The sequence below is a fragment of the Zonotrichia leucophrys genome, chromosome 4, assembly GCF_028769735.1.
Source record: "Zonotrichia leucophrys gambelii isolate GWCS_2022_RI chromosome 4, RI_Zleu_2.0, whole genome shotgun sequence".
NCBI classification, from domain to species: domain Eukaryota; kingdom Metazoa; phylum Chordata; class Aves; order Passeriformes; family Passerellidae; genus Zonotrichia; species Zonotrichia leucophrys.
In genome coordinates, this window is record NC_088173.1 from 40330736 (window position 1) to 40353987 (window position 23252).

Below are 23252 nucleotides of genomic sequence, written 5' to 3' on the forward strand. Positions count from 1 at the left end.
AGTCCAGCCCAGGGTTGGTCTCACCTTTGGTCATAGGACAGGGCCATGGATCGGATCCCAGCATCGCAGCCTGGGTAAGCAAAGAGCCGCTTGAGGTCCCACACCTGCCAGACCATGACAACGCCGTTGTCCCCACCTGTGAGCAGATACTGTCCATCCCGACTCAGCTGAATGGCCTGGGGGCAAAGCACAGGGACATCTGTCAGAGAAATGTGTGTGTGGCTCTTACTTCCCCACTTTTCCTTTCAATAAAAGGTTTCATATTGATAGCTGAATGTCCAGGGAGACTTTGATGTCAACACAAGCTTTTGGAAAGCAACATTATTGTTATGTTATTTTACCCAGCAAGAGAATTAATGCACAAATCTCCAACATATTAGATGTCACTAGTTAAGTCTCACCTGATCTGTGATTTATTCCATGTTCCAAAGATCCAATATGAGGTCAGCTAAAGAAATTTACTCTTCTAATTAGCTAGATTTACAAGATGCAGTAGCACTGGCATTAAAATATAGCCCCTGACATTCCCCCAAGGGTCTTTAATACCAGCCTAGCAGAAGCTGAATGGTGACAGGAACTGAACTGGTATATGAATCACTAAAATTAATTGAGACCTGCACTTTTAGATGCCTGCACTGGATTAATAAAATAATGATCCACTCTCTTAACAGAGATTGCGTTCTTTGAAACTGCCTCTGAAAAATTCAATGGCATATACCCTGTTTTGTATGCATCATAGGGACTGATGGCAAACCTGTATTTGAAATCTTTATTTGGGAACCAGATCATGAAGATGGGATATCATTGGTTTTCAGAGTCAAGACTTCTTCAAACGAGATTCTTCAATCTATTTTAGTATCTTTTGCGTGCTATTGGGAAAAAAAGTCAAGATACATACTGAATACCCAAAAGAATAATTTTCCTTCTTTACCTGAAGACTATACCAGATGATACTATCAGATACTAAATGGACAGGATTCAGGAGAAATCTTTGTTAAAAGAAAGATTTTCCCCGTGTAAATAAGCCAAAGTTCTCTTAAGAGAACTGAACTTGAAATTTCATTAGAGCAAGTGGTAATTTATGGGGTGAGAGATCATGACCCATCTAGCCCAAAGGTCTATCTCCAACAACGACACCAGGAGATGCTGCAGTCCTTGCCCCCCATGCACCACAGCACCCAAAATCACTGGATTAGGAATATCAGAAAGTTCCTGTTTCCTCTAGTGTCTATGGAAATGCTGCCCATGAATTTTCTTAATCTTATTTGAGCCTGCTTGTTGGGAAGGATTAAAGTTTGACAAGAAAGTCTCACAGATACGTATGCTTGGCAGAAAGATTTTTGAATGCAGAACCTGAGAATGAAATATAGATGGAAGCAAGTTTTGACACAGAAAAGAATTGCTGAGCCAGTCTTACTGGATAACTAAGAAGGCAAAGGGTATGTTAGTTAGAAGGGGTTTTCATGACTTAGAGCAAAGGATAAACCCACCTCAAACAAGAAGATGGTTTTACCAAGCAGAAAGCACAGGCAAACAAGTCTGCCAATGTTGCAAGTAGAAAAAAGGTCTCCGAATTTTCCACTGCAAGAAAACTGTTCTAGCTTAAACTGTAATGTACTAACTTTTAGCGAATGGAGAACAGTAATATGAATATGGTAATTAGAGTAGTTATGATAGGCTATAGGTAAAATTTAAGGTATGGATTGGTTCTTCTGTACTAAGATGCTCAGCAAAGAAAAGTATATAATGCATTGTAACCAAAATTATATGGTGTCCAGGCCTGCCTGCAGCTGGAGCTGACAGCAGGAGGCACAGCTCTGTCACTCACAACCCTGGACTGCTGTAACATCTCAGATGCAATAAACTGCATTTTGGAGAACTGCCTGGAGTCCCACATCCCTCACTATGGCTCTTACACCTGCTGATGCCTTCTGAGGGGGGCAAGAAATTGGCAGAAGTAATTACAGGTAATTAAAGTACTACAGGTTTATTCCATGTTTGGAGATGATCCTACCAGTTTCAGTGAATACACCACATTCTCATATTATGGAGTTTCTGGAAAAAGAGTTCTCCATTCATCTTAGGCATTGCCTTCATCACTTGGTAAACTTTCAGCATTGCCCACCTCAAAAAGCATTGAATGAAGCTGGTTCCCAACACCAACCCTTGGAAGACTCCATGACTGACTTTTCTCACAGCGTGTGAGCATTTTTTCCATATGGGTCTCAGTAATTACTACTACAGAAACCCTGAAGAGGATAAAAGCTTCATCTGAAAGGAGGCTCCTGCCCTGCTGTTGTGCAGAAAAGAAATGTAAGCAGTAGAGGATACCAGGCCCTGATTTTATAGCCTCATCCTCCAACTGTCCAGGAAAACTGAAAGGTCTGCACCATTTTCCAAAGAAACAAAACCAGAAAGTTGAACAGATTCTGTCATGTGGAATGACATCAGCATGAGTCACCAGCAAGATCAAGACCCTTGAAACTACATATTGGACCATTATTATCATAATGCCAAGTAAGCCCAAGTGTTTTCCTATGCTCTTTTCCTGTTTTCAGATGCCTCTTCTCCACTCTCTTTCTGATTTTTGCTCCCCAGCTTGACTTCTGTGTTTCCTTCTCTGCTCTCTGCTTTTAGATTTGTCCACAATAGTCAGCACAGAAACAGCCTGTGCTCCATTCTCCTCCTCTTTCTCCTCTGCTTCCTTATCAGTTCTTCCCTTTCTTTGCCCAGGATCACAACCATCATATTTCTTGCCATGAATCTTTTGTGCACCTCTTTGAGAGGGAGGATTGGTTGCCGTGAAAAACTGCATCCATGGCCTACAGATGTTCAGTACAGAATACAGATACTAAGCATTATCTACAAATGTATTTAACCTACGGTTTGTGAATCAGCTAAATTCAGGCAGCCTTTGAATGCTACATACCCTTCACATCAGGATTAATTTGTGATAAATTTCAGCTAGCCCAACTTCTCAAGAGAATGATGTAAGAATGGGGGATGTTCACAGCAGTGGCTTATAAATTCCATAAACACACTCTCCACAAACAAAATTATTCTTTTTGACTAAAACGTTGTCAAGGCAAGGACATTGCCTCAAGATAATAGTCTACAAGCAAAATTCCAGCTCAGAGATTTAAATTTAGGAAACAGTAGAAAGAACTGAAGACAGGATTTTGCAAACATGTCTCTACTGAAATCTGTAATTATTTTGGCATTTGCAGTCTCTGCTTGTACAGGTTTGCAAATATGCAAAACTTTCTACATAACTCAGGGAAAAGCAGTTTGGGACTTTTCTTAACACACAGAATTTACAGCATATGCACCACAAAAACTTCAGAGAAACTAAAACACAAAGATGTTGCGTTCATGCAACACTGAAGTGTTTATACAGACTGCTGACAAGCCTAGAAGCCAAAATATACAGTGTGTGTAAGATACTGCTTTGTGAGCAGCAGTAACTGAAGTCAGACATATTGCACATCTGTATTTTTTGTATTGCTGCACTCTATAACTGAGATGCCAAATACATCCTGTAAGAATTATACGATGTGCGACACTTAGATTAAGATAGAGCTCCTATATTATGTTATAAATTTTGAGTGTTTACTGCAACAACTCCCAAAGAGTCAGAATGGATCACATTGCTGGAATTTTATTTCACACAATAACTTTAAAGGAGTGTAATTGAAACACAAACATATGCTCTAAACAAAATGTAACACTGATCAAAAAAGAAAAGATGATAAACCTATTCCAGCCGTGTTTTGAACTAATATGACAAGACATACATGTAAATTTAGACACATTAAAGCAGAACTTGTAGAGTTTTTCCAATCACAGCTAAGCATGGAAAATGGAACACTAACGAAGATTAAAATTGAGTATTCAGAGCTGAAGCTTCTTCCTCTCCCCCCAAAAATAAATGTTCCGACCATTAATTACTTCTATGATTGTTGCTATCAGAAATGTGCTAAGCACCTTGAAAGCACAGGCACAAGGAGCTTGAAAACTCTAATTTAGAGACTGTCTTAGAAGAGTACAGTAAGAAAGGGGCAGAAAATAAACTGGTAAGAGTGAAAATAATCTAGAACTAGCATGCACTGAGTGGATGATCACAAGATCTAACTAACCACAGAAGTATTAAAGAGATTATTCATTAGAAGCAAAAATCAATATGGGGTAGTTTTCTTCTCTATAACAATAGCAGCCTCCTAAGGGTATTTCCAAATTGCAGTGAAGACCGTGACAAATAATTATTTGCTACACTTATAAAATTCAGCTGATGAAAATCCATTAACCTTATGGTCATGGTTCACTTGAATTTTATACTTGAAGCTTTTACTGAAGAAATGCTATATTAAAAGGCAAATTAAAGCCATTAATCTTTAATTCTTCCACTACCTGCAACATGCAGTAGGTTTTGTGATCTTTTGATTAAATAAAGTACAAGCTTTGAACCCTTACTAATACCTATGGAATTTTACTAAGTCATTGGCTTGTCATGAAGAAAAAATGTTGATTTATTTAATTTTTATTTTTTATAAATAAATTTCTCAGTCACTTGCCTATATATATATATGAAGGGATGAAGGAATGAATGAAGGGACGAAGGAATGAATGGAAGAAAAAGGTGACCCTGTCAACATTTCAGTTTCATGATACACCCTTCAAGATTTAGCAAACGAAAGGATGCTTTTACTTCCAAATACTCCAGCTGGTATGGAAGGTGACATGAATCAATTTTACTGTTCTGCTTTTCCCCAGTGTAGTTTATCTGCAATTCTGGTAGGTATGAAACTGAAACAGCCCTGCAACTAATCTTTCTCACAACATGAGAGTCAGACTCTCAAATAATCCCCAAAGTGCACAATTTCAGCAATGTTCTAAAAGCTGCATTTCTGACTTGTATTTCCCTGCAAAGTCTCAAAACTTTGCACAAATCCCTTTTAACGTTTCAGGTTTTTGAAAGGCTTTGTAAAAAGGCAGAGCTGACGCTGTGACAGCCCTGGCTTACAGCAGCAGGAGTCTTGTGGGTACTTCCACATTTCAAAACAGACTCAGGAAAGGAAAATAAATTGGTTCCTCTGGGTGAAACAGCATACAGTCTTTGTTTAGGATAAAATAACTTTACCTCTCAGAACAAGCAGACTATTTAGAGTTAAAGGTATTCATTAAGATATCTAAACACTACATGGTAGATGTACTGCGATATGCCTAAGCTTCACTGAGCAATACAGTATTTAAAACAAAAACAGGTGGAAGGCATTGATTAGACCCTGAATTTCCCCAGAGGTTCTGAATTTTTTATGGCAGTTTTCTAGCACAGGAATACAAGAAAGAAAATAAGAATGTTTATTCCAGCATCACTACTGAAAACTGCTTGTTTTACCAATAACACCCTGAAATACTGGCCCATAATGACACAGGAAAACTGAAGCTATTATATTACAAATTCCACACTTATGACCTTTTTCCTTCCCTTTTCTATCCTCCCCAAGCAAAAGGCAATGAGGAGAGTTTGTCAGCACAGCCCATGGGTAGGTGCTATTCATTTTAAATGCCCCACTTTAATCATGCAGTTGCCACTCTCACTCAGCGATGATGTAGTGCAGGAGCACTGGCAGAGACACTGTAGGTTGTTTAAGCGTAAAGCTCAGCTCGCACCACTGGGACGGAAAGAAAACAAAACAAAACAAAATAAACCCCAAACCCCTCTACAAACATAATTCTGGCCCACAGAGAGCAGAACTTCAATTGCTTCCAGCAACATTCCTAAAGCTGTGGGTACTGACTGAAACACTACAGAAATTGTTTTAGCCGACAAGGGATTTCTAGATATTTTACAGATTTGCTGGCCTAGCTGACAACATAATCACAACTGAAAGTGACAGATTATCAACATTATTAATGTAAAAAGAGAAAACACTGAGATATGGTCTTGCTTTATGGAAAGAACTCTGGGATGAAGGGCAGGCTGAAAATCTCAGAAGTGTTTGTACAAGGACGGCCAAAGGTACAATTTCAGGGAATTGATACAAAAATCTACATTAATTTGGAAAAAAATGTCTGGGAACAGAAATATATACATTTTTACTTCACTTCCCCAGCCTCAAACCTGCACCTGTGGCTGCCACAAAACACAGAAGTCAAATGCCCCCTAATCCCACTAGACTGCACTCTCAGTATGGAAAAGGGACCTACACAGAGAGTTATTTCTGTGTATTCCACCACCAGCATAGCTGACCTTCTGAATGGATAACATATGGATACTGGATTAGCAGAGCACAGTACATCATAGGAGTTTTAAAAGATTTTAAGTGAAATATACTGAACTGTACCAGAACCTTCAGTGCTAATGAAGCAGCTCCATACATACTATTAAGTAAAAATAAGGAAGATCAAAGCTCTTTAAAATACATTAACACATTCTTCTATCTTTAGCATGGAAAGAAGTGCTCACAACTTTGCACAACAGCTGAAAGAATGCCAATAATTCTGTGAAACAAACATGATGGCAGAGAGGGATTTTCTTCCTGACATGTGTAATCCAAATAAAGGAAAAACCTTTTAGAGTTTTCAACTCAAGAGAACATTGGAAATCCCAGCAGCTGAGTTCCTGGGATCTTCCATCGGATTACAAAAAGCAGCTTGGAGGTGTGGTACTCTAGTACAGTTGGCAGCTTCTGCTCTGTTTCATAGGTACTATTACACAGGAACTGTCAAGAGACCTTCATTTTGTATTATAGAATAATTTTTATAAAGCCATAGGCTGAAAATGTCTCCTGCATAGTTCTGGACTTGCTCCAGGTCTCCTGCAGCTAAAGATGTGGAACTCTGCTGCCCACTTCACAAATGTCAAAGGGCTAAAAGACTTGAAGCATAGACACATCCCTATAAACTTCCTGGAGCTCAGCACAACACATGCTAGCTGAACCAGGATGCAGGAATGCAGTCAGAAATGCCAAAAGAAAGGGAAAACTAACATCCAAAATAGCATGTCACCAACCTCCTGCCTTCAGACTGAAACGCAAAGATGCAGCACAGCCTCTCTTGGTCAGCAATTAGTAATATTTGTATTCTGCAGCTCAAGGAAATGCCTACATAGTATTCCTTACTTTATGAACAGAGTTATTTTACAGCTAAAACTGTAAAATATGCTTCCTAATGTTATTAAGAGTACATGGTCCCCTTAATTTTTTTCAGAATGCTGCTATGCTATGGTCTGGTGGCACATATTCATGGTCTGGCCATGTGTCCACCCAACTCCAGCATTGACAGCTTTTCCCCATGCAGCTGGCAGTTAGCACACACTTCAGGACACTCACCCTTATTTTGTCATCTGTTTCCATCGTGGCCTGCAGCCTCCCATTCACACTGAACACACAGAAGAGGCCATTTTCATAATATATGACACAGTGGCCTTCTCTGGAAGCTTGAATGAGTTTTGGTCTCAGGCAGCTTTCGGGACCTTGTAATCTTTCAGGACCTTCTAATGTCCTCAGTAGATCTCCATTCATAGAATGTATGAGACATGGTCCTTCTGGTGAGACAGAATAGGATCTCAGGTTACTGATTCATATGCTCAATTAAAGACATCATTTTCAAAAATCAAGTAATGACTTCTACTTAAATAATCACTATTATATTACTTTATAATGGTTGTTACCATGTTTAGGTGAATTGCCTGTGACTTTAGGGGTACCAGACACTAAGATAAACAGCTTATCCCTTGAAAGCTTTGCATTAAGTATAAGTACCTGATCGCCTTCTGTGGATTTTCTTTTAAAGCAGGTAGTAGTTAATTTTGAGAGTTAATTTTGAGATTATTTAATTTTGAACAATTAAACATACTAAACCTTGAAAGGAGATTATCAAAACACAGACACACAGAGTAAGAGTAATGAATTTACATATGTAGGTATTCTAAAGTGTATGTTCTCATATTAAGATTGTAAGCCATACACAACCCACTAAATATTTGCTTTTTCAACACATTCTGACAAATACCTGCTTTGCACATAAGACACAGGAGTTCACATGCATAATGCAGAAAGGCCCACAGGTACAGACCATGAATACACCTAACTCTGAAGAAGTGTCTCTGGGTAGCTATTTTAGAAACACTAAAGTAGAAAGATACTAATTCCAAGAAATTAACAGTTTAAAAATAATTGTGAATTTAATTTAAAAATCATATCATCAAGCAAAAAAAATTATACAGAATATCCACAGAATCAACATCACTCTTTATAATTTGCTTGCTAAAAGCAGGTCTTTGAGAATACAAATGGAACATATTAGAGGTTCTGCAGCCAAGCTGAAAGAGCCTGAACAGAATTACCAGTAGTTTATACACACCCTTCATCAAACAAACAGACCAATACATTCCCTTTCTCTCAAAATTAATTTTTGCTTCCCCTTTCTGAGAAGTTATCCATTACAGCCACTCTTCACCATCCTGGCCCTCAAAGGCGGTATCCAACTATGCTATATGCAATTGCACACTGGATAAACAAACAGAAATAGCAATCAGGAGGGAAACTGATGTGGTTTTCTCTTCTTATAAACATCTGAACAATCCTCAGTTTCAACGTGTTTAAAAAGAGGTTTCAAATTCACAGCAACTAAAAAAAAAATTTAGAAATAAAATCACCATAAAGTTTATAAATTCTACCACCTGAAACTATATTCCTCTTGGCATTAGGATTATACCTTCACAAACAGAAATAAATGGTAAGAGTGACCTTACCTTTTGAACCACTTATGACCAGACCAAGCTCAGCACAAATGGCAGCACAGGTGATCTCATAGTCGTGTCCTGTCAGAACAGCTCGAGGAGTTGCAAAATCACCTTCAGTGAAAAAACAATAAAAGCAATCTTGGTTACAATCTATTCCCAAAATCACTGCTTTCCATCACTGAAGAACCTTCTGTTTCCTTGCTCTCTTTATGTTTATGTTGGTTACAAATCACATCAGTGCTCCTGTTTGCATGCTGGGAGTCTTCTACCCCTACCTGTGTAGTACAGCAGCAGCACTCTACCTGCATATTTACTGAAAGTCAGGTGTACAGTAAAACCAACCAAAGTTGTTTTCCCCTCCCTCTCTCTCCCCCTCTAATTTATATTCTCTGGGGGGAGACATTTAAGTCAATTACTACCCTTTCCTACAATAGGCATTAGTAAATGCAAGTATCACTAGAGTAGCTATCAAGAGAAGACACCTAAAGTGCCCAAAGATGAAGGAAAACTTCCAGTGACTGATTTTATTTTAACCTAATAACAGTGCTGAAACCTCAGTATGAAGTCTAGTTCTTTGATAGGCAGGCAGCTCTTTGGATGACAGGCAGGATGAATTTCTGATGAATTTGCAAAGAAGTCCCACTCAAACCCAACATTAATGCTCCTATTAGACATCTCCCTACTAGAGGAACTGTGGGTTTTTTGTACTTCTCTTTATAATCAAACATATATGGATACAATAAAAAAGAAGAATTGTACAACTGGCACATTTAAAGGAAAAAACATTATTCTCCAGGTCAAGGCAGAGAAAGGGTAAGCAAATGCTATAAAGCTCTTTAAATAGTTTTATATCTTTGCTCATAGGTTATTCACTGCCCTCTTCAAATGTGCTGGCATTTAAAAAAAATGACTAAGTTATTTTTGTATTACCATTCAATTAGCTCGTTCATAGCATTCCACAAAGCATTTAAACTCCAAAGGATGTTTCTTGGGCAATGCTGTCATGTAGTTTTCAGAAGGTTTAGATGAGTTTTTAAGCAGCAGGGAATAATTTCACTTCACAATGAATGACGATATGTGAGACACCAACAAAGCAGTAAAGCAGTGGTAAAATCAACCTCTTTTTTCACTTGAAAAAGAGGAGATGGTTTTACAAAGACACAGAGTAATAGTGGGACCAATTGACTCCATTAGTTACTAAGTTAGCATCAATCAAATTACATTTGGGGTTGTAAATTTAAAAAGATAAACCCAGCATAGTGTCATTAATCTGTCCATGTAGAGCAGCACCAGCAATACTGGTACTGAGTGTTATTAGAGATCATGGAGCTGTATTTAAAGGGATAGTTTCTCAGACCCTCCATGAGAGACTCCTCTGCAAAAGAGGTGTAAGATCTGGGCTTGCATAAATATTTTTACTCAAACCAAAAACTCTCCCAAAACAGCTGTGCAGCTGCCACATTCCAGTGGTTTTTAAGTAAAGGTCATAATCTCTGACAACATCTCAAATCAAGAATTTTGACCTTTCAAAATTTGATTTATTCTGCCGTTGCTATTACAATTTGTATCAGCAATACAAAATCTTGAAAAGTAAATAAATCTATTTCTTAGATATGGTCACAGACACTACATATGTGTGTGCATGCATGTGCACACCCAGGCAGGCCAGCACGTTCAACGTGAACATGCTTTAGAGCAACTTGCTGAATCATTCTAATCTCTTAAGTAACAGTCATTAGAAGCTGTCACTTATGTTTCATATAATGTTTGAAGAAACAGACCCAAGCCCAGGAAGTATAGCAGACAGTTCAGGAGCAAAGGAAAAAAAAAACCTCCCAACAAATTAGAAGCATAAGGGTGGATTTAATGACCTCTAGGTACTTCTCAGGTGGCTGATCCTGTGAATTTTGCTCACAAACCTTTCAGAGCAAGTTGCTCTATTGAACCTTGCCCCACCAAACATGGGCTGGGCACCTCAGAAGATTCAGAAATGAGCTCTATATAGCCAAGCCACAAACCTGCAGTTTTAGGGGAAAATGTAACAGCAACTACAACAATCATACTATCCAGTAACAATTTGATGTTGCTGACCCAATTCTTTCTCCTTCTCACTACCAAGTCCTAAAATGTGTCAACTTTGTGTGCTTAAAGGTCTTGTTAGTTTGTTTTCTTTTAATGAGCTGCCTATATTAGCAAAATTTTAGAATTCTGGTTTTATTGCTTTCTTCTGCTTTCAGAAATTGAATTAACACACACTCACATAGATCAGCAAGGAACTATTTTAATTATACAGTTCACATTAATGCAACTTTTGAAATCAGAGAAGTTTTAAATACACAACACTGCAGGAGGTAATGAATGTAAGATGCTGGAGTTAGAAGTACTTATGAGAAGCAACGCCTGAATGAATTATTAGGACTTGCAGATACACAAAATCATGAGAGTAAACTTCTTGCTTACAGCAACTACATTATTTTGGGTTTTATCTGCATAAGGCTGTCAGCAACTACATCCATTAAATGTAGGAGATAAGACTCTTAAATCAAGAAGCAGAAACTGAGCATATATATTTATCACAGTTCACAAAAAATAAAATTGCCTAAGTAACACTCACAGTCTTTTCAGAATTTGGACCGGACTTCAAACATAACAGAGTATGAATCTACAAGTGGAAGGATCAGTGGTTCATAGATTGTATGAAATTGTTTCCTAAATTATATTTGAAATAAAGAAACACTAAAACAAAACAAACAAAAAAACCCCGCAAAAATACACCCAACACAAATGAACAAAAAAAAAAAAAAAAGAAGAAAACTAAGTATTATCTTTAAAGAACTCAGGATTTGAATAGATACTGTAAAAGAAGAGTCCTGTGAAAAGTCAGGCTGACTCCTTTGATAAGAATGTCAATTATTTAGGGGTTTCCAAGCCTGATTTCCCAAATAATGGGGTCAACTTAAAAGCTGGTCATAGAGCAGAACAGATTTCTTTAAAAGCTTTTAAACTGTTATTGGTTCAAAAGATTGTCATGGTTTTCAATAATGCAAAGAGAAAATTTTATTTTGTTGCTGGTTTAAGGGGCACCACTTCAAACTTTTCTAAATTGTTTTAGGAGAACAGACTCACAGACCCTTTTGAAAAGCTAGGGAAGTGACTTCAAAGGGAAGAGAGTCTTTGTCCGCTAAGCAGGTTTACGACCACTGATGCAAACCCTAAGTAAGGGCTGAAAAGAACACTCAGAGAATCTTTATGGAGATCCTTAAGGAAGATGAACAAGTCAAATGAAATTAAAGATAGTTCAAATCCTAGCACTAATAACCAGGACACAATAGTTTTACAGATGTGCTTTTCCAGTGTAGGATATAGTGATATCCTCAGACTATCCCATCCCTGGATCGCTGCTTGGAGCTGAATTCTGTAACATTCTTAATGCCATAGTCACATTGCTACAAATGCCATCAATGATTTATTTAAGTCACAGGAGGCACACATAAAGTTACTTTCCAGTAATGGACAGAATACTTTACCTTTGCAGCAACCATTCAAATTATTTCAAAAGAACTCACCTACATTCCAATAAATAATTTCTGCAAAGCTGTTTTCCCATAGAAAATAACATAAAATATCACTCTTACTTAAGTGACTAAAGTACATTTTAAATCATGAAATTCAAGCTTCAGAAGATAAAAGAAGAGCATGTGATATCATGTCAGCCTGTGGTGATATATCAGTGAAAAAATGTTAGGCTTTTGGAGACTATGTTTAAAAAGGAACAGTGGGATTACGGCAAAGTCAAAACTTTCTTCCAGTTTAATGACATCCAGAAGAAGAAAAACCTTAGTGGAGAGAATAAGAAATTGGTTTGTATTACTGGGTCTCTCTCTGCTATTTTTTTTTAGCTTTGGTGATGTTACAATACAAAGCAGGATCATGACATTTTAAATCCATCAGCAAATTCCTGAAATGTCTGCTTTCTTTATTTTCAGCCCTAAGCTGTAAAAGCTGAGCTAAACATAAAAACTCATTTGAAGAAAAATATCTTCCTAAAAAGAAACCAAAAGAGAGATAAGCTAAAAATCTTCACTATTAAATACAAGATACTCTTCCTACTATGTATGGGTGAGATAATATCATGCAACACATACAAATATAAAATATTTGACTGTGCTCCTTTTTATGTTTTATACTGAGAAGACAGTTAATTATTATGTCAGGCCATTTCTAAATTATTCTCTAATTTCAGAGGTTGTGGAGCACTTTTAAATGGCAAATTAATTATGTAATTTTATGCCAATACAAAATCCAAATCAAATGAAGCATCAGTTAATCTGTCTTTTTACACATTTCTTGCAAAAGTGATTGAGTGCCTTCTTAGAATGATACATCAACCAAACCAAACTATACATGTAAGAAAGACCTTCTAAAATAATTTTTTTAATTTTGCCAATTTGGGAGTTGCTTTTTATGATTTAAAAAATAAGGAAAACAATAAAAGGTTTGAAATAAACATGGGAAGTACAGAGGTATGTACAGAATATAGGATGCCTGGACAAAAATGCTCTCAGCAAAATATAGGTAAATAAAGAAAACGAATTTGCTGCTAACGTCCTATGTTGATTATATAGCAGGTTTCAAACTTTAATTACATTGAAGTGATAACTGTCAAATATTATATAAAGTCTGTGGATTAACATTATTTATAGATCACATAATTGGCCAAATGATTAGAACCCCATTTCACTGGCACAGAAAATTACCTGATGGATGAGAGAGATCTTGCTCAAGTGATACCACACAAAATCATTGAAATATTCCTAAAGTTTCAGTTTGAATGATCTTTTATTTGTAAATAAGAATTTTAATATAACAATATAATATTTTCATATTATATAGAAACTTCATTGTTGTCTGGTTCTTCATGTGACACTCCATCAGCATTTCCTCTTAATTCCTTCAAACTACTTCCCATCTGTTCAGACTTATTTTACCACAAAAAGTACAACCTTATGCCAAGATGCAACTTTTGGTTTTATAAAAAAACACTTCAACCCTGTATTTTCTGAAAAAGGAACAACATTGAACAATGTATCATTCTATCCTGAAGCAAATCTAAACATACAAAGCACAGGAGATGCTATATTTTGTTCAACAAGGAAAAAATACATTAGATTTACCTTGTAGGATTTGCTTCAGTAAATATAACCCAGGAGGGCTTACTATACTTAGCTCAGTGTCACTCAGTGCAACAAGTGACCAACATTTAATCAGTATTAATGAGAGATTTTTCATACATGCTGTGTCACAAAAACTATGCTTCCAAAACAAACAGAATAAGAAAGAAGATCTAACGGGCCTTCATAAACTGGGTATTACAATTCAGACTTCAAAAGTCAATAATCCCCAGTCTCTTAATTCCTACACCATGTGCAACACAAAACTTTCTGGAACAGGTTCTCCATAAGTGGGGATTGATCTGCTGCAAGTCCTGGAAGTCATTCAGCAGGACCCCTCCCACTGAACCCAGGCCTTTTTGAAGCCCCTGGAAAGTATCTGCAGGTGAATAGTCAGGGTCAGAGTACACTGATATTTTAATATTTGCACCATCCTGACTTCATAAACTGTTACTTAAGTGGCAGCTTTGAAGTTTTAGAACACTGTCATTTTTATCTAATAATGTTCTAAAACAGGTTTATGAAGGGACTTTTTTTGTTTATACTAAAAAAAATAATTATTTTCTTCATATTTCTCTCTTTTGGTATATAGTACCATTACCTAGTGAGTTCAAGAAAAAAACACAACAAACCTAAACAGGAAAAAAACCCAAGCAAACAACTACCTCAGTCAGAAACAGCAACTACTGAGAAATTGTTGTAAGATAAACCAAGATAACTACATCTAGTTAAAACCTATGCAATATTTCATAACCTGGGCAAAATATAATCTGAGATGAGAGGTTTCCCATGATATTTTCCCTTAGTTTGGCACATTTTTATGTTGTTTTTATTTCCCCCTATTAAAATACATCAAAAAATTTATTCTAAAGTCTGTGCTTGAGCTATTAGATTACTTTTATAAAGGTAATTTCAAACCAATACTACCACCAGTAGTATATTGTACTACAGAGATGTTTACCACCTTTACTTACCAATGTAACTGGGAATGCTGGTGGCATACACCAAGTTCAGAGAATACATAAGTTAGCTGTCTTTTTACAAGTAACTCCTTAAACCAGATACTTTTTCGATGAAGCAGGCCATAACTCCAGTATCTCCATGGTACGAGTGCTACTACTAGAATTTTGATCCAGAAACACTTAAAAATAATTTCTCACCAAAGTCAGGATTCTTGCATTGATCAAATAGTTTTTTTATAACATTTATGCTGTGATCTAATTCTAGACTATAAATTATATCTTCTGCACTACTCTGTTCTGTCTTACATGGTATGGGCTTTAAACTGAATGGTGATTTTTCTCAGCAACCAACCAAGGTAAATAAATATGTTGCATTAGTACATCATCCCACAACTCTGTATATGGTGCACATTAAGGTTGTATTCATTTACCATCTGAATGTAATTCCTTTTACCACATCAACTATTAGTTACAAGTCATAAATAGAGCATTGTTCTTCCTGGAACTCAAAGGTCTGTGTTGCATCAAGCAGTACTAAACATATTTATCCTGCTGGAAATTCCATGCATCCCATTTTAGTAACACCTGAAGCTGGATACTGACAAAAGAGCAGCATCCAAACTCCTTCTGTGTTTCCAGTCTCAAAATACACACATCCTTGGTTGCCTCAAAACCTGCTCTACAATGCTTCTTTGAATTCCTGATTGAGAAGGTCTGACACACAATCTCTTAGCTAACTGAGAACAAGGATGATAGAAATGTTACACCTAATACTGTAGGACATACTTTTAGCCAAAACAAATCTTTATGGCACACAAATTTACATGCTTATCACTACCAAGCCACTATGGCTTTTTAACTGCTTTCCAAACTGTCTGTGAAGCTCTTCTCAATGAAGACCTTGTCCCCATAGGTATCTGTGACACAACTTTTATTATTATATAAATACAAAATATCTGGCTTGTGTGCCAGCATTGCAGATTTCCAGATATACCAGAATTCATCCACCTGTTATTCCTCAGCTCTTTTCCAGTTTAAATATGTGGAAGGTAGAACCATCACTTCTATGTGATTTACAGAGTACTTGGAGGCCTCCATACAATGAGGTTCAATGAGGCCTCAAACTCTTTGAGGTATCAATGTGTTACAGCTGAAAGAAGAAAGGACAGTGACCTTTTGGGGCTGCAGAATTTAAGCCCTGTTCTAGATTCACGCAGATTGCCCCAGTCCTTGTTACCTGTGAAGCTACAGGGAACTGTGGGACCCTTTAGAGCATCAGGGGTTCTGTCCACTAAGCTTTCATGAGGCTTTCAAGGCTAACATTGACTAATGCAATAAAAGTTAGGTAAAAGAATATTTAGTGGCTGCTACACTTTTCAAAAACATGCTATGGATACTTTTTCCAAGCTTTGCGTATCTTCTGTATGATATACTTTGTACTGAACTGCACTTGTAACACACATAGAAAAATGTAACACTGTGCTTGTTAAAGCCTTTAAAATAAAAAGAAAAATGTAATCAATTTCTTTTTATGGTCCCACTTAACAAAATACTCCTGGACCTATTCCTGTTTCAGTTCATATGCTGAACTTAAGTTCACATTGTATTTTCTCATTATAATCTCAACAAAAAGGATAAAAAAATTATACCACAATTGAATTTTTTTTGCCTTCAAAATGTGAATAGGTATTTTTAATTTTTTACTATATGGTGCTTAGGATCCATTCCTGAGATCAGCTTCAACTGAATGCCAGCAGATGGTGCTGAAGGACTCTAGCTTTACATGCAACATTGTCCTGTCCTGCCATTTTTGAGAAACAAAGAATATTTGTTACATCTGTAGTAAAACAATGTCATACCAACACTGAATTATTTACTGGCTAATTTTTTTTTTTTTAAGAAAGGCTCACACAATAATGTATAAAATGTGTGCATGGGTAAAAAAATAAAAGTGCTATTGAGCACCTAAAGGAGCATGTGCAGACTGTCCTAAAACTCGGTGCTGGAGCAACACTCTTTTCCTACCACGCTGACTTGAGTAGAATATCGCGTTTATAGCTGCAGCAATTTCAAACATATTTCAGTATTTTGAGGCTCTGAAAATTTTTAGCTATTCTGGTAGAAATAAAGTAACAGTTACTAGGAGAATTTCCATTATTAACTAGCCGGATTAACAATTTATGGACATTTTGATACTCCTGCTACTTAGCACGATAAATGAAAAAGGAAACACTAACAGGTAAGCTTTTTAAAAGCTACTTCCCAATTCATTTTTAAGAGAATCTGCTGTTAAGGAAATTACTTTCAATTTTTAAAAAATAATGATTAGAATTCTAAATTAATATTTATACTATAAACAATCTATGGAAATGTGGACCCTCATCCTCTCTACTACCATTGGTTTAGGAACAAATTTTGGAAATAGAAGTCCAGATCATGCAGACCTGGCAACCAAGACATAGGTTAATTCAAGATGAGGAAGAGGGAAGAAGGCAAAGGCGAGTTTTTTGGCTACTGAGTTAACAGCAGACACAGGACCTGCTTGAAATCAGTGTGAATGTTCACTGCGTGCAGAGAGAAACATCTATGCAAATCCTCACAGAATTCAACTTTACAGGATTAGAGCGTCTGAGTCCAAAGAAATTATAACCCACAAAATTATTCTTTAATCAACCAACACAAAGATGCTCCTCAGGCATAATTTCAAAATTTCAATTGCTTGCATTGTCCACTTTAATAATTAATTATGAAGCACTCACAAAAAGTTTTAATTCTCCAACTGAAAAATGTCTGCAGCAGTTGATGAAATACAGATGTTTTAACTTTTACTACAATTACCAATACAATTAAAAATAATGATTTCTTTTGTTTCAAGATCATAGCTTTAATGTTAATAATGATTTATAATTATTTTATAATACATACAAGTATACATATTATATATATAATTTAATAATAATAATAATGTAAATTGATAAAAGTCTTGCAGGTATTCAAATATTTATTTAGGAATTCTAGCTAAATAAAAACCAAAGAAAAATTCAGTTTCTTTTAAAATTAGCTTGGATAGGAACAAGACTGTTTTTCAGCAAGACAAGAAATGTGATCAATTTTGAATCCTTTGAGAGATTTTGTATTTTATAAATTGAAAAATTTAACCATTTAAAAAATTTGTATCTAAGGGAGATATTCTACACATTTTCAATAGCAAAACTGTTCAGTGAATCTTCCCAATTAAATCTTAGTTAAATGCAGTAATTGTATTTTTAAATATGAAATCAGGTGCTTACATTCACGTGAGTCCTGCTAAGCAGCTCCACCACTAAACCCATTTATTTCCCACCCTTCAGAATACCTGAATATAGTACCCTCTAAAAAATATAAAGCTATGCAATGAAAGCACCCCCATAGTCCTCGTGATGCAAATGTGATACATACAGAGAGTAACATTTTCTAGTTTTATGGGCTAACATAAAAGAGGTAATATAATTTGTTTTATTCACATATGTATGGAAGATCAATGCAATAACTCAGAAGAGAGCCCATTACTATTAGCAGTAGTGATACTGTTACACACAGACTGTACATTTCATAGCACTGAAGATTTTTATCCGTCGAGCCTTAATTTCCTTAGCAAATAAAATTTCTAAATAAAATATTTTAGTTTTTTTCAAAATATGAAAACTAAACCCTAATTGTGAACACATTCCTAGATATTTGAAAGCAATGGAACCATATTTTCATATTCCATTAATAAAGTCAAGAATAGCAGAAAAACACTTTAACTGGGCTACAGAAATGCCTACCATTTTTTAAGTACAAACCATTTTAGAAGCATAAACAATACTAAGACAAATTCACCACCATAAACCTCCCCTTCAAGAAAGTAAACCCAAACAAAATAGCTACACTGAAAAACCCAAAACCTTGAAGACACAGATTTACACCCACTGACATTCATGACTGGCCTCTACCTTGTCCATGTAGGTGAGGGGTTATTAAAGAAAACTGGAGAAAATAGGATATTCCAATTACAAAATCATGTGTTGGTGAAGGAAAATCAGAAGCATGTGCATAGAAAGAGATTCGGTCGCAATTTTTAATAGATAACAGCTAGAGATGACCTCCTAGATATTATTATAACCAATACAGCAAAACAAATAAAAAAACCACCTTGCTGAAAGGAATTTACAGGGAAGTGGCAAAGATATGAGAATGTTCAATACACTTTATAAGAAAGAGATCAAGGACAAGATAATTCCAGAAGTATTTTGTGAAAACAGGTTTCAATAAATACAGAATATCCTTCTGTAAGATCTCACGGGCAGTTAAGTCTACAGAAAACAAAAGAAAAGGTAAGAAGTGAATGCAGTACAGGGATAAGACAGGCAAGATCCCAGCTGGCACAACTCAGAGTTCTCCAGTGACTTTGACACAGGAAAGTCAGGCAGAAATATCAAAATAAATGAGGTTATTTCTGAAACAGTGTAAGCAACAAGGTATGAGCAAAGAGAAAAACCCCAGAGAGCCACACAGAGATGAGATGTAACTAACAAGGACATCAGAAATAACATTCTAAAACCACAAAAATATGCCAAGTTTTCTCAAGAAGTTGGTTTGTTATTAGGGCAGGCAATACCAGCAGATGATGCCGCACAAAGTACTTCAAGAAAAGGTCAGCTGCAGTCAGACAGCAAACCCAAGTAAAACCAGCAGTGAAAACTGTTGTCCCAACTAGAGAATGAGGTAAGTGTTTGGTACTCAATTGGCCTGATAATAGTTAGATGAGAATACTGTGACAATAAATAATTCCAGAGTTATAACAATTGTTTCAGGGATATTGGGTGGGGTTCTGCAAGACTAAAAAAAGTATTGTGTTGTTTAAGAAGCAGGAAAAAGAAAAACTAGAGAGCAGTCTGCTTAATCCCAGCAAACAGAAAAAATACTGGCAGAACATTTACATTTTTATATATACACACACAATTTCCTACAAGAAAACAAGGAGATGAGTAACAGCTGATTTGGATTTGTTCTAAACAAATCATGTCAAAGCTATTTTTTTCCTTGCAATGGCAAAGTAACATGACATGTTCAGGGAGACATCACATATTTTTACTTTAGTAAGAACTCCAGTGCTGTTCCATGTCAGCAATTTCCTAAGGAAAACAGGGAAGCACACATTCAGAAGATACTATTATATATTGGAAAGCTATATTCTGAAAGCTATTCATTGTCAAAATGGTAAATGTATTGATGGGCACTCCTGAACTGCGTACTAGCTAACATTTGCTTTAATGACCAATTTAATAGAATAAGACTGCAAAGTATATTTGCAGATACGAGTTCCTGCAAGGCTGCTGCAGGACAGGATGAGAATTCAAAGTAAGTTTGACAAATTGGAGACACAGTCTGAAAAAGAATACACTTCAGAAAGTTTAAAGATGAGATTCTACAGCTAAACTACAAAGAGAAGGAGACACAAGTGAATAGATTCCTCAGAAAGCACTGAAATTCATACTAGCTCATGCCCATAAAAGAATTGACAATGTCATGGTGTTTCGAAAGAAACAGATATTCCCTGGGGATGTGAAAAGCCCTGGTCTGTAAAACAGGTTGTTTTCTACTTATTACTGGGAAGGCTTCAGCTGCATTCCTGGGTCTACTTTGAGGAACACAGTCAACTGAAGAGAGGAACACACAAAAAAAAGTAGAGGTCTGGAAAAACATGACTTATGGCAAAAAACAAAGAATTGAGTTATTAGAGTTGGAGGCAAAGAATTGTAGGTCATGACAATCCAAATAACTGGAAGTAGCTGCAAGAAGGAAATAATTGTTCTCTACACAAAGGAAAAATAGATAAAAGATGACAGAATGCAACTGCTGCAAAAAGAACTGGATACTAGGCTGAACACTGGGAAAAGACTGCTAAGGACAGGGCTTCTAAGGCCCCAAAATGTATTGGCTGTAGTTTCTAAGGGAAGATTGGACAAAATCAGTGGAGATTGATTTTGGCATAGTTAAGCCTTCATCTGGAAAAGAGAACAGATCAGGTGACCAAAGCTCCTGCCCGCCCTGTTTCCTATGGTTCTGTGATTACAAAGGAAAATTCAATCCCCCAACCTAGGAAATGTCCAAACATCAGAAGTTGCCACTTGAGCTTCAAAGAGAAAGTGGGATCTGAAAGTGATGCTCACCATTTGTATGCAAATGAATTCTCTCATCTCTTTTCTCCAGCCATCACACAATTCCTCCTCCCACCCCCCACTTCTTGCCTCCCCTCCACCTCCACTTCCTCAGGCTGGGCTAGGACAAAACACAGCATCTTTCCACAGCCCTCTCCCAGGAATCTACACACATTCTAGCACACAAGTCCTTGTGCATAATGTCACATCCCCAGTGGTGCCTCGGAGCCTATAAATATGCAGGAGCCAACTTTGTGTGCCAGAGATCACACGTGGGCTCCAAGGAGTACCGAGGGGAGGGCCATATCCTCTCCCTCCTACCTCCCCCAAGGCAGCCACATGCCAAGGAGAGGAAAGGAAAACCCCCCTGCATTATGCAAAGTGACTTTACATCTCCTCAGTAAATTATGCTACTTAATGTGAAAGCAAAACAGCTCAAGGCTATTCCAAAGGATACAACTGCTTCCGGTCCTCAGCCCTGCTCTGAATTATTCCAAGGCTTGGCCAGAAATTGTCCCCAGAAACATTTTTGCATCAGAAAAAGGCCTGTGCTCCAAAGTGAAGTAGTGCCATACGTTTACATTTTCAAAACCAATTAATTTAGAAAGAGGAAAACTTTACATTTGATCAAAGAGCATAATGAAATATTTTTTGCATTTCAGGTTTTAATTTGAGAATGAAAAAAATTATTTAACCTAAATGTAATCAAGCTGTTTTGTGAAGAATAAAATAGTTTCCAGCAGATGTGTCCCATGTATAGAAATTTCATATCTCTGAGACCTCAATTTGTCAGATTTGGTTTACATTCATCAGTGCATTTGAGAGGTATTGGAGAGAAACTAAATAAGATAGTGAGACTCCATAGCTGTAATTTCTTTTAAAAGTCGGCCTCAAAGTTAAAAGCTAAATTACATAAATAATTAGTATTTCATTAACCTTTTTCTTTTGTTAAACCAAAACCAGAAATCTTTTTCAAAAAGATTTTCAAACTTGACTTTTTCAAAGTCAAATTAGCTTGAGAATTGTCCTTGATAAAGAATATCAAGCCACTTATTTATCATGTGTGCCATAGCCCACCTGGCTTGTCAACTTAAGTATCATTCTAAAACATGAATATACAGAGCCAGAGATCCAAAGCTCAATTCTCTGAAAGTAAAGAAATCAGACAAGTAAACCTAAATAAAATGTAACTGGTGGAATAATGGGTGCCTAATGGGATATTATTTAGAGCAGATGGATCATATCAGCCTGATGTACATTATATCATATCAGTGGCTGATGTACATTAAGGCAATAGGTACTATGAGAGGAGGAAAGAAACACTCCCTAGTTTAAATCACTTTTTCTTGAAATTACTCTGGAACCATGATTTGGTAAAGTACCATTAGATGCACATTGCTGTGAAGTTGTCTTAAGATGGACATTAGAGATAATTAAATAGAGAAGAAAGATCAACTTTGAGAGTATGCAAAATTTCGGTGAATAGTATTCATTGAAAGCATGAATAAACTACATTTTGAAGTAAAAAATCATTAGCTTCAAATACAGAAAGACATTAAACCAGTTAAATATCAACATGCTGCAAATGGATGGAAGTTACAGCTGCAGTAACAGGGCTCAGAACCCAACAAATCTGCTGGTGCTTTCCATTTCTGACACAATCAGAACTAAGCAGAAACAGCTCCTTTCATCTGTCTTTTCAAAAAAAAATTTCACTGAACAGAGAAGCCTACAGACAGCTATTTCTGGGAAAAATTAAACACCCCAGATTACCATCTCTTTGAAGCAGGAACTGTCTATACTCATGTCTAGGACTACGTAGAGTGACATAAGATCCCAATCGATAACAGAGGTATCCAGGCATGCTGTATCACAAAAAACCTCACAGAAAGGCAGTTGGTAAACACAGGAGCCATTGCAAGTCCCTAGAAGTCCAAGTCTAATAGAAGTACAAGCACAGAGATTTACCAGGTAGCTACTGTGTGATTTTAAAGAGCAGCTAGAATTGCCTGGCATTGCCTCTGAAAAGTGCAAAATTCTAATACCTTAGAAATCTGCATTAGAGAAGACAGTCAATGGATTTCAACAAAATGTACACATTTGACTCAAACAGTAGGTACAGAACCTCAGCAAATGACCTGTTAGGGTGATCAAGGAGCCTACAGCCTCAGGGTCTCGTTCACACAGCAGG

General features: G+C 36.6%; 1 protein-coding gene across 2 annotated transcripts in view; it reads right to left on the reverse strand.

The window, feature by feature from the left end:
• Nucleotides 1-23252, reverse strand: part of LRBA (LPS responsive beige-like anchor protein) — a 369174-nt gene that overhangs the window by 4482 nt on the left and 341440 nt on the right. For both annotated transcript variants that reach the window (XM_064711253.1, XM_064711252.1), the window contains exons 55-57: nt 8756-8857; nt 7332-7546; nt 25-176 (exon numbers count right to left, since the gene is read on the reverse strand). In XM_064711253.1, the coding sequence (XP_064567323.1) occupies nt 25-176; nt 7332-7546; nt 8756-8857 (469 nt within the window). The remainder of the gene's footprint in view (nt 1-24; nt 177-7331; nt 7547-8755; nt 8858-23252) is intronic.